The 12,702-nt window shown below is 51.9% G+C and overlaps 1 protein-coding gene across 1 annotated transcript; it reads left to right on the plus strand.

Annotated features, from left to right (window-relative positions):
• The first annotated feature begins 6,474 nt into the window (after positions 1-6,474).
• Positions 6,475-8,845, plus strand: NEU2 (neuraminidase 2). The gene is made up of 2 exons (XM_053598222.1): positions 6,475-6,675; positions 7,847-8,845. Exons 1-2 carry the CDS (start codon positions 6,475-6,477, stop codon positions 8,783-8,785), a joined length of 1,140 nt encoding a protein of 379 aa, XP_053454197.1. The 3' UTR covers positions 8,786-8,845.
• Positions 8,846-12,702: the final 3,857 nt, after the last annotated feature.

Consider the following 12,702-nt stretch of genomic DNA (forward strand, 5'->3'; position numbering starts at 1 on the left):
CTGCTGGCAGTGAGGCCTCAGGATTTGCAAGGAGTCAGAGAGATTGAACTCCCACCAGGAGAGGCAGAGAAGGGTGGGCGGGGACCCTCCACTGCTTGTCTTTTGAGAGAAACTTTCCAGGACATTCAGACTTCAGGGTCCCAGCTATTGGTCTCGTGGCAGGAGAGCCCATGATTGGAGTGTGGGTTCTGAGACCCGGCAGGGTCGACTCAGACCCACCCATTGCCTGGATGTGTACTCTTGGGGAGGTGTCTGCTGCCTCTGCCCCGCTCCTTGGTGTCCTCACTTCTGTGATGGGAGCACCAGCACCATGTGGGGGCTGTGTGAGGAGAAGTGGCTTTCTTGTGTGCTGTGCTTGGCTCTGGGCTTGGCACCAGCAAGGCCATAGCAGTGCCAGCCACTGGTAGCCTTAGGTGAGACCATATACATTTGCTGATGTTTGGCTAACCATTTTTTGATGTGCAAGTTTCTCGGAGTTTAACCTGTCATTGCTACCCCTCTGTCTGGCTCCTGGAGTGTGAGGCTGGTTGTACTGAGGCCCTTGCCCCAACCCTACCTGGGTGAGTTGGGTTCCAGCTTATTCCCTACCCCTTTCCCTTCCATCCCCATGTAGGCTCATCCTCAAGCAGTGGAAGGGGCCTGTGCAGCCCCCTCACCAGCTCCCTTTTTACCAGGTGGGGAGATGGACCCCAGTGGGGCAGATTCTTTTTTTTTTTAATAGTCTCACTCTGCTGCCCAGGCTAGAGTGCCATGGCCTCAGCCTAGCTCACAGCAACCTCAGGCTTCTGGGCTCAAGTGATCCTCCTGTCTCAGCCTCTGGGGTAGCTGGCACTACAGGTGCATGCCACCATGCCTGGCTAATTTTTCCATTTTTTTGTAGTGACAGGGTCTTGCTCTTGCTCTGGCTGGTCTCAAACTTCTAAGCTCAAGTGGATCCTCCTGCCTCAGCTTCCCAGAGTGTTAGAGTGCTGGGATTACAGGTGTGAGCCACTGTGCCCAGCCAGAAGGCAGATTCTTGCCAGCGACATACCACCTATTATAAATAGACCTAAGACTAGAATTCCATTTTTTGACCCCCTACTTCAGTTCTCTTTCCACTACATCAGCCTGCTGGTGTGCGGAGCCAGAGCTGGGTTGTGGTGGGCCAGCTGTCACCAGGGAGTGCTGAGCAGCTCTGGGAATTTGATGAGGTGCAGGACAGTGGCGTTTCCACAACTCCTCTTGGAGGAAATGCTACATGGGCTTAGGCCCAGCTCTGTCACTTAAGGGTTGGGCGAGCTTGGTCTTCTTATCTGTACAGTGGAGTCTCAACGGTATCTAACTCATGGGCTATTACGAGGATTAAATGAATCAATATTTCTAACTTCAAAGTTTTAAAATACAATTTACAAACATATTTAGAAAACATCGGAGAGCACTCAGAGTTCCTGACACTTTGTAAGGGCCCTATGAGTGTTTGGTATTATTATTATGGGGTGGGGAGGAGTTTGGACTGGGGCTGAGGACAATAGGGAAGAGTCCTGGAGGACCTCCGAGGTCCTCCTTTTCCTCCACTCCCTCCTGCGCCCAGCCTTGTCTCTAAATACATACCAGACAAATGCTTAGAGAGAGACCAGCAGCCTGCCTCGGGGCAGGGCTTGGCAGGGGTCCACAGCTTCCCCACTCCACACCAGCATCTCTTTCACAAGGGGCATTGCTGTAAGCCTCACAGGTTTACAGAGGCCGGGGGTTTATAAGGTCAGATGAAGCAATCCCTGTAAGGTGCTCAGACCAGTCCTGGTCCCAGTGAGTCCTACCTAGGTATTTGGCAATAATAGCAACCCTCTCATCCGAGCTATAAAGCAAACTCCACAGAAGAGAGGATGTTGGTCTGTTTTATTCAAGATGCTTCCCAGGTATCTAGAACAATGCCAGGTACATGATAGGGGCACAGCAATTACAGGAAAGAATAAATTTGTCCTTGCCCTCAAGGAGATTCGAATCTAGAGGAGGGATCTGGAAAACAGCCACAGGCTCTGTGGAGATCAGTTCTGGGCGGCTCAACTCTCAGGTCCTCGCCAGCCGGCTCTCCAAGTCACCACGGTCCTGCTGCCCCATCTCTAAGAGTCAGGCACCCTGAGTCACCACGGCCCCTGTTTCATCTGCCTGTAATTTAATCTCACCTGGAAAATTGCAACACACTCACCTTCCACACCCTCCTCCATGAAACCGAAAGAGGGACTTCCTAAAAATAAATAAATCAGGTTGGAGTGCTCGCTCCCTGCCTAAAAGTGTTTGAAATCTTCTCATTGCCTCCAGGCTAAGATCCAGCTCCTATGACCAAAAAGCACACACAAAGACACTCGGCATCATTAGTCATCAGAGAAATGCAAATCAAAAACCACCACGAGATGCCTCTTCACACCCACTAGGACGGCTAGAGTCAAAAAGACACCATAACAAGTGTTGATAAGGATGTGGAGAAATTGGAACCTTCCTACATTGCTGGTGAAAATGTAAAGTAGTGTAGCTGCTTTGAAAAATTGTTGGGTAATTCCTCAGAAGGTTAAATGTAGAATTACCATGCCGCCCAGCAATTCCCCTCCTTGGCAAATACCCAAGAGAATGAAAAACATGTCCACGCAAAACTTATACAGAAATGTTCATAGCAGCTTCAATCACTATAGCAAAGAGAAAAAAAAACACTGAGAACAGCCCAAATGTCCATCAACTAATGGACACATCAGTAAAAAGTGGCTGTCTCAGTGCAATTGTGCTGCTGTAACAAAATACCACAGACCGTGTAATTTATAAATAATAGAAATTTATTTCTCGCAGTTCTGGAGGCAGGGAAGTATAAGACCAAGTTACTCCATCAGGCTCAGGGTGAGATAAGACGGCACCTGTTGCTACATCCTCCAGAGGAAAGGAAGGCTGTCCCCTCACCTGCTGGAAAGGGGCAAGCCTGGTCCCTCAAGCCCTTTCGCGTGCATGAGGGTGTAGCCCTCAAACCTAACCACCTCCCAAGGGTCCTGCCTCTTGCAGTGGCGATGACTTGTCAACATGAACTTTGGAGGGGACATGTACTTGCAAACCACAGCAGTGATATATCCACACAATGGAGCACTTTTCAGCCATAAGAAGGAACGAAGTACTGATTTTCACTACAATCTGAAAAAAATGGAAAACATTACTAAGTGAAAGAAGCCAGTCCCCCTTGTGGCGGGCGCCTGTAGTCCCAGCTACTCGGGAGGCTGAGGCAGGAGAATCGCGTAAGCCCAAGAGTTAAGAGGTTGCTGTGAGCCGTGTGACGCCACGGCACTCTACCCGAGGGCGGTACAGTGAGACTCTGTCTCTACAAAAAAAAAAAAAAAAAAAGAAGCCAGTCCCCCAGGACCACATCTTGTATGGTCACATTTCTGTGAAGTGTCCAGAACGGGCAGATCCAGGGAGTCAGACACAGATGAGGGGAACAGAGAGGGTCTACTTAAGGATATGGAATTTCTTTGGGGGTGACAAAAATATTCTGGAATGAGAGAGTGATGGCTGCATAACCTCATGCAGATACTAAAATGCCACGGAATCACACACTTTTAAATGGTGGACTTTTGGTCTTCTGGGTATATGCCCAGCAGAGGAATTACAGGATTGAATGGCAGATCTATTTTTAGATCTCTAAGTGTTCTCCATATATCTTTCCAAAAGGTATGTATTAGTTTGCATTCCCACCAGCAGTGCAAAAGTAATATTCTATGAAACAAGTGCGTGGTGCCCCATGATCATATTGATGTACACGGCTATGATTTAATAAAAAAAAAAAAAAGAAAGAAACTATTTGTCAGAGTACAAAAGAAAGCCAAGTACTATTATTTTTCCTACATAAAAATTCACTACATTTATATGATGAAATATTGCATGATCCCAGTGTAAAAGGTCAATAAAAATACGTAAATGAAATAAAACTAATGTGGCCACTCAAAAAAAAAAAAAAAGGTGGACTTTACAGCATGTGAATTACATCTCAGTATTCAGCACAGAGGGGACCGCCAGGGACTCCACTCGCTGGCTCTGCCTGAGGCCTCTCACCTGTGTGCTTTCTCTTCTCTCTCTGACACCAGCAGCCGGCCCTGTCACATTCACCTTTTGGAGCTGCCATCCCCTTTCCTAGGCTTTAGTCTGGAGCCCCCTCATCAACCTCAAAGACCCTGCTCATCTCTTTCCTTCTGAGTCTCCCAGAAGTTCTTCTGTCTTGTCTTCCCCTCTGGAATTCTTGTGGCTTTCCTCAGCCAACCTCCCTCCCACTCAGGATGTGGAAGGCCAGCTCTGAGGACATTTGAGATATAAACGTTTAAATCTGAGTTCTACCAGCACTGTTGATTTTCATCGAGGGCATACTTTCCAGAGCAAACTCCATGGAGCTTCAACAAACCCTTGATCACTCTTCTAGAGAACTGATCTAGATGCGCTGTGAAACTGCCCGTCTTTCTCCCTTTTTCATTTTAGCTTTTAATCATATTTGCTTCTTCCTTGTTGACAGTGTTGGCAGCCCTCATTGTGTCCACCCAGCCTGTGTCTCAGAGTGCACAGCCAGCAGGGCCAGAGTCCATCGCAGGGGCTTGAGTCTTCTACCTCTGCTCACGCCATGGAACATTCTCCCATGTAGCTTTAGCCTTTCTAAGTTTTATTTGGTCTCATTGTCCTCAGGATAATGTTCATTGGGGATTTGACAGAAGACTGGTAGATGACACTTATTTCTCAAAATATTAAGTTTTAAACAGATACCACGCATACCTGTAGAAAAACTGGGAGTGACACGAAGGGCAGGCAGAGGGGACTTGCTGGCTCTTGTCCCATCCCCTCTACCCTCTAAAGGCCACAGCTCAGGACAGTGGCTCTGACCCATCCTCCGGCAGGGGTCTTCCAGGATCCCCATGGTGGATGGGAGGGGTGACAAAGGGAAACGCAGCAAAGCAGGCTCAGGGAGACCCAGTGACCCCAGGGTGCCGGGTCCTCTGGCAGTCGGCGGCAGTCGCAGTTGAGGGAAGATCAGGGCCAGCCCGATCTCGTCCCAGGGGCTGAGCCGGATGGCGAGTGTCAGCGGCTCCAACAGGAACACACGGAGCCGGGAGTCTGTCGAAGCAGGATCTCAACTTTATTGCGTCAAGGAGCCATTTATACGGGGCACGGGGAAGGGGCGGGGAAAGGAGGCGGGGGATGAGGTACGTGAAATGGTGTGATGGGTGGTAAAACAGGGTTGGGCCAATGGCATGGTACCACGTTGGCTGTATCTAGGTAGAGGCAGTTTCAGGCCAGGCCTTGCTGAGTCATTGCTACACAGAAGTAGCTCGATGGATCTACTTCTAGTCAAGCTCGGGAAGTTACACTAGGCCTCAGGCACATGGCAGGGCCCAACACCAGGGAACTCTGGAGTTGAGCTGTTCCCAGTGAGGACAAGGGTCCCTCTGTCCTGGGCAGGCCAGTCATCACGTTCATTCAGCCTCCTCCCCAAGGCTGGGACCTGGGTGGCCATTGTCACCCACCATCACCAAGTTATCTCCATTCCCTCTGTACCCTTTTTAGACAAATACTTTTAAATTTTTTATTTTCTTTGCCTATAATCCTAGCACTCTGGGAGGCCGAGGTGGGTGGATTGCCTGAGCTCACAGGTTCAAGACCAACCTGAGCCAGAGTGAGACCCCCATTTCTAAAAATAGCCGGGCATTGTGGCGGGCGCCTATAGTCCCAGCTACTCGGGAGGCTGAGACAAGAGAATCGCTTGAGCTCAGGACTTTGAGGTTGCTGTGAGCTATGGTGCCACAGCCCTCCACCAAGGGTGACAAAGTGGGACTCTGTCTCAAAAAAAAGCTTTTTTTCTGTTTTCTTATACCTCTGGAGGCTCCCGCAGCCCGGTTAGCTGTCAGGAGCCACTGTGTCTTCTGTTCCACAGCCGCCCCCTTGCTGCCTCGGGGGGAGCCCACACAGGGGGAGTGGGCGGGCCTTAGCCTCAGGCAGCTGGGAGCAGAGCCTCCAGAATTGAGGCTTTTTCTCTTTTTCTTCTAAGACAACTTTCTAGGGCTTTGGAGTTATAAAAAGATCCCATGTGTCACTTTCTGGCAGTTGGACAGCTGCAGAACGCCACTCCAAAGTGCGCCCGTCCTGCGGAGCTTTGTCATGGGACTGATGGGCTGGGTTGGGCAAAAGCAGCTGAAGGTTATCACCAATCTGTTGTAAGGAAAAAAATCTAATACAAAATATGCCTTTCCAGACCCACCACCGACAATGTCTCAGGGGTTGAGTGCTGCAACCACCATGGGAGGTGAATGCAGAGTTGAAAAGTAGGGCGTGAGGGTGTGGGGAGGGAGAACAAGCCCCATGAGGGAAAGGACAGGCCCCTTGCCCACAGGGTGAGTGTCACCTGCCTTGGCGGGTGACTCTGGCCTCATCTCAGGTATGACAGAAGGTGACTCAACTCCTCTTCCTTCCTACCTCAGCCCCATGGCATCTGGCCCTGTCCTGCAGAAGGAGAGAGTGTTCCAGTCGGGAGCCCATGCCTACAGAATCCCCGCTCTGCTCTACTTGCCGGAGCAGAAGACCCTGCTGGCCTTTGTGGAGAAGCGGATGAGTAAGAAGGATGAGCACGCAGAGCTGATTGTCCTACGCAGAGGGCACTACGATGCATCAGCACACCGCGTCCAGGTGAGGCAGGCGCGGCTGCAACCTCTGCACTGTCCCTCTCCGCTCACCCCTGTGCTGGTCTGAGGGGGGAGCCAGGCCTGGATGTCATGGAATAGGGGAGAATTCCATCTCTCACTGGCTGAGGTCTGGAGGATTAGAGGGAAAAGACACATGGGAGTCCAAGAGGGGCTGAGGGCACCATCCAGGGACAGGGCAAAGAAGGTGCCCTGTGAGCCGCCAGCCCTCACACGGGTGCAGTCCAGGTGGCCTGGTTGCGTCTGTTTTGCTGTGTGACTGAGTGAGTTTCCCAGCATCCTGGAGACGCCCAGCTCAGTCTCAGGTAACTCGGGGGTTGTTTATGTCCTGAAGTTCCAGCCCGTAGGTCAAGCAATTCATCCTGATGGAGGCACTCACACTGGCTCATCACATTTGAAGGGGTTGATGTTCTCTTTGTTTCTCCTTTCTGATTGTTACTACGTAGTAGCTGAAGACTAATGAAGCACAGACTGATGCTGGGTTCGCATCCTGGCCCTGCCACTTACCAGAGGCATGGCCTGGGCAGCTCCTCTACCCAGGCCCAACCTCCTGCTCTAAAGCAGTGAGATGGAGCTGAGAGCACTTGGCCCCCAGGGCTGACCAAGAGGTGACACCTTGGAGGTTAGACTCTTGGCACTGCTCAGCAGGGCAGTTGTTGAGTGGGGACAAAGAGCAGAGCTACAGTGTGTGTGACATAGGCTTGGGGACTTGACGGCCCAGGGTGAGCCCTCCTCAGCTGTGTGAGCAGAGTGTGGAGAAGGCGGGCAGTGACTGCCGCCTTCTGTCCAGCACTGGTCAGGCTGCTGCTGTCTGCAGTGTTTTCCAGGATGGTGGGCTGGCTGGGTTGGTGGACAGAAGGAGCCAGGACCAGCTGGGGTGATTCATGCCTGAGTCATCTTTGTGTCTTGGGGTCTAGCATGTGGCAGGAGCTCTGGTGGGAACAGCGGCTGCCTTGGAGGGATGGAGGTGGGGCCCTGGCCCACACTCTCGGGGATGTTGTAGGAGGACACAGCTGCTGGGTGAAGGGTTCTCCCCAGCGACCTTTGAGTCTAACCCCATGACACATGCGTCCCCTCCTGTCCCAGGTGTGCAGCCCCTGTGCCCATCACTGCTTATCTCACAGTCACACTTCTCTTTCCTCTCTCTCCACATTCAGTGGCAAGCTCAGGAGGCAGTGGCCCAAGCCCAGCTGGACGGCCACCGGTCCATGAACCCGTGCCCCTTGTATGACGAGCACACAGGGACCCTTTTCCTCTTCTTCATTGCCATCCCGGGGCAGGTCTCCGAGCAACACCAGCTGCACACCAGGGTCAATGTGACGCGGCTGTGCCAAGTCACCAGCACCGACCATGGGAGGACCTGGAGCCCCGCCAGAGACCTCACCGGCTCAGCCATTGGCCCAGCCCACAAGGAATGGGCCACCTTTGCAGTGGGCCCAGGGCACTGTCTGCAGCTGAACAACCAGACCCAGAGCCTGGTGCTGCCCGCTTACGCCTATCAGAACCTGCCCCCTCCCCAGGGGCCATCCCCCTTCGCCTTTTGCTTCCTCAGCCATGACCACGGGGACAAGTGGGAGAGAGGGGGCTTTGTGGCCCAGGACACCCTGGAGTGCCAGGTGGCTGAAATCGGGGCTGGGGGTGAGAAGCTGGTGTACCTCAATGCGAGAAGCTCCCTCAGAGCCAGGGTCCAGTCCCAGAGTGCCAACGGTGGGCTTGATTTTAGGGAGACTCGACTGGTGAAGCAGCTCATGGAACCGCCCCACGGCTGCCACGGCAGCGTCGTCAGCTTCCCCAGGCCCAGCTCAGAGTCCGGCTCCTCTGAGACGTGGCTGCTCTACACCCACCCGACTGACCCCCAGCGGAGGCTCAACCTGGGTGTCCACCTCAATAAGCAGCCCCCAGCCCCCGAAGCCTGGTCCAAGCCGGCTCTGCTGGCCACGGGCAGCTGTGCCTACTCCGACCTTCAGAGCATGGGGACTGGCCCCGATGGGTCCCCGCTGTTCGGGTGTCTGTACGAATCAGATAATTACGAGGAGGTCGTCTTTCTCATGTTCACCCTGAAACAAGCCTTCCCAGAGGAGTTCCCGCCTCAGTGAGCCAGCTGGGCTGACCCAGCAGGGCCCACCTCCTGCTTCCATACACCGGCTGATGCGCTTATTAATTTGTTTTCTCCTGGTGTCCTCTGGACTTGGAGGCCACCTTCGTTCCCCCTCATTAACAGTGAGTGCAGAAGTCGGCCTCGTGGCTCTTTCCCTCCCTCATCCTTGCAGTCTTCCTGGAGGATTTATTAATATTTTCACCCCAGAAACTGAAGGAGCTTGGCTTCTGAGTCCCTGAGCGGGACGGTCCCGGACCTGCCTGTCCCCCATTGCCAGCTCCGTGCAGGTCTTGGTGAGTCACCTAGTCCATCCCGTTTCTTATCTCATCGGGGTGAAGAGAGGGGAGGGGTACTGCACCTGTGTGCTTCCTGCCAGAAAGATCGGGCAGGGTCCGGGGAGGATGAGATGTGTAATTCAGACCTAGCGGGCACCGTGGGCACCCTTACAACACACTTACAACTCTGACTTTAAGCATACAAAAGCTAATTATGTAACCAAAATGTGCGTCCCTATAATATTCTGAAATTTAAAACATACATGTTTAAATGAGTGTACCATCACAGAAGAAAGATAAAAGACGGGCAGCGGCTGTCTTGAGGGGTGACACCTCCGAGGGAACCTGGCCTGGGGGGAAGAGGCCAGCACCCTTCTGACTCCTGGGCACCTTCAGTGGCCTTTGTCACATGTCCAGTGGAAGAATGAGCTTGCTCCCCACCCACAGAGCCCCTCTAATTGGCTGTCTCATCTGGGGAGGACGGGTGACAATGGTCATAGGTCCTTGCAGCTGAGTGGTGTCTCCAGCTGGCCAAGCCGTGTGTACCTTATCACACACATGTTGTATCTCAATAAAAAATAAAAGTTGGACTGAATAGCGGATTTGCTAGTTTAACTTCCAAAGCTGTGTTTTATGCTTGGTTTTAAAATTTTGAAATAGAATTTTTAAAAACACTTTTAACTTTGAAATAACCTCAGATTTACAGGGAAATTGCAAATAGTACAGAATGTTCCTGTATACCCCACACCCAGTTCTCCTTGATGTTAATATCTCACATAACTATGATACATTTGTCAAAACTAAGAGGTTAACGTTGGTACATGCCTATTTACTAAGCTCTGAGCTTTCTTCAGATTTCACCAGCTTTTCCATGAATGTCCTTTTTCTGTTCTAGGATCCAATCCAGGATACATTCAGTACACTTAATGAAACAGAGTCTTTACTGTAATAAGTATATATCCTTAGAGACACACACACGCAACTCCAGCAGACCCTCCCCTCTGCCCACTTTCTCCTAAAAATCACCTCTTAAACAAATAGATAAATAAACAAATGCAAAGAATGTGTGCTTCAGGGCCATCTTCCTGGTGTGCAAGTGTCAGAGGCAGTAGTCTAGCCTCTGGAGTTCAGGAAGGCGGCCCCCCAAATCGATGACACAGAGCTCCAGGTCCAGGCTGTGGGACGTTGTTGGGGGCTACCTTGGTCAGTTTTGAGCCCATTGGCATTTCCCAGGATATCTGGGGGTTGGAGTGTGTGCATGTGTGCGCCCAGGAGCATGACCACTGTATGTCCATTGCCAAGTCCAACCTGGGCACTGGTGGACCAGCCTTATTCAGCCAGGCCAACAACAAAGGTGCAGACACAAGCAGGAAGGAGGGACATCTGGGCCCCACAAACATGCTCTCCTTAGCCCAGACCAGGGAGAACCGGAGCTCCATTTTGGGGGGCCTGCGTGGCCCTGGTTCTTGCAGATATTTGACTCAGGGCTGCTATCACCTTCTCGCCTCTGAGCAGTCGCCCAGACTCTTTAGATGCCATCTTTATCTTCTGACACAGCCTTCCCGACTGGGCTGGTCTCAGGTGCTCTTCCACTTTGTTTTGTGGCCTGGCTGGGACAGTGGGAGTGACCTGGACTCCTGGAGCCTAGGAGACCAGCCCTGGGAAGACACTGGGGAGGTGCAGGGCAGCTGGCATACCTGCTACTGAGGAGGGGCCAAGGCGTGGTTGGCTGAATTGTGCTCTCCTTGACAAAGACGTCCACGTCCTGATCCCTGGAAACTGCAAATGTTGCCTTGCCTGGCAAAAGGCACTTTGCAGATTCGATTAAGTTACTCTTGAGATGGGGAGAGTATCCCGGATTCTTCAGGTGGAACAAACATATAATCACAACTGTCTTTATAAGAAGGAGGCCAAGGGGGAGTTGACCAGGGGAGAAGGCAGCGAGGGGCTACATCCGCTGCTGGCTTCAAGGAATGCAGCTCTGAGTTGGAAAAAGCAAGGAAGGGTCCCTGAGTGCCTCTGGGGGGTGTGGCCCTGCGGACAGCTTGACTTCAGCCCGGTGAAACTGGCTTTGGACTTTTGTCCTTCAGCACTGTAAGAGAATAAACATGTGTGCTGTTTTAAGTCACTGGTTGTGACAACTTGTTGTGATGGCAACAGAAACTAGCACAGCCTTGCACCTCTTGCCAAAGCGCCTGCAAAGCATGTGCTGAGGAGGTGAGGAAGGTGCGTCTGCACCTGCTGTGGACCCGGCTCTGCACCCTTGGACATCTCCAGATCCTGGTGGCTGGAAGTCACTGCCAACCCTTCTGGACAGGTTAGGGGAGAAACATAAAGAAAAGAGAAAGATTAAAAAGGGGCCATTTCTGTCATGCCCTCATTTAAGCCCTTTCTTTGGTCTCTTGTCACCATGAGGAACTCCCAGGACAAGGGCCATTATTTCTGCCACATCCCATTTCTTTCCCCTCTTTGTTTGGTGCGCAATCTGATGGCTCCTGGGAGATGACAGTGAGGTGGTGGGAGCCACGTGCTATGGGCTTGCTGTCACCACTCCCATTGCCAAAACTCTGTAGAACTAATCTGCTAAGGATCTGGGGAATGGGTCAGGGTGGGTGATGTGGCCAAGGCCACCTTTTCTATACCACCCACAAGGAGCACTTGAAATTCCGTTTGCCTCCCTGGGATACTCACGTGGGCACCACCAGGCATTGTTCTAGTGACGAGGGAGTCAATGGTGAGAAGACAGAGCCACTGCTCTCCAGAAACTCACCTCTTATGGGATGAAGTGGACAATAAACTCATAAACAACAAAGTAGGAGATGCAGCTTCTGTACTGCAAGGCGACTGACTGAGAGGGAGCAGCGTGGCCAGCAGTGAGGGGCCACGGTACCTGCTGTCACCAATGGCTTCCTGAGGGTGTGACATTTGAGCAGAGGCCTCAGTGAAGACGGACAATACAGCTTGACTAATCCCTCTAGGAGCCATCGGCATGGACACCAGGACCTGAAAGGCACAGCTGGCTGCCCACCCAGGTTCCTCAGTCTCCTGCCCTTGGCTGGTGCTGACCTTGGAGCCCACTTCCTGAGTTTCTGCCTGCACCTCGGAGAAGCAGCTTGCAAAGTGTGGTTCCTGGAGCAGCAGCATCACCTGGAAAGTCGTGGGAAATGCTAGCTCTCGGCAGGGCACAGTGGCTCACACCTGTAATCCTAGCATTCTGGAAGACCAAAGCGGGAGGATCACTTGAGCTCAGGGGTTTGAGACCGGCCTGAGCAAGAGTGAGACCCCCATCTCTACTAAAAATAGAAAAAATTAGCTGGGCTCTGTGGTGGGTGCCTATAGTCCCAGCTACTCAGGAGGCTGAGGCAGAAGGATTGCTTGAGCCCACGAGTTTAAGGTTGTTGTGAGCTATGATGATGCCATGGCACTCTACCCATGTCACTCTGTCAAAAAAAAAAGAGGAACAGCCTAAATGCCCACCAATCCAGAAATGGATTAACAAGCTGTGGTATATGTGTACCATGGAATACTATTCAGTCACCAGAAAAGATGGAGACTTTACATCTTTTGTATTAATCTGGATGGAGCTGAAACACATTCTGCTTAGTAAAGCATCACAAGAATGGAGAAGCAAGAATCCAAA

The sequence above is a fragment of the Nycticebus coucang genome, chromosome 7 (genome assembly GCF_027406575.1).
Source record: "Nycticebus coucang isolate mNycCou1 chromosome 7, mNycCou1.pri, whole genome shotgun sequence".
Classification (NCBI taxonomy): domain Eukaryota; kingdom Metazoa; phylum Chordata; class Mammalia; order Primates; family Lorisidae; genus Nycticebus; species Nycticebus coucang.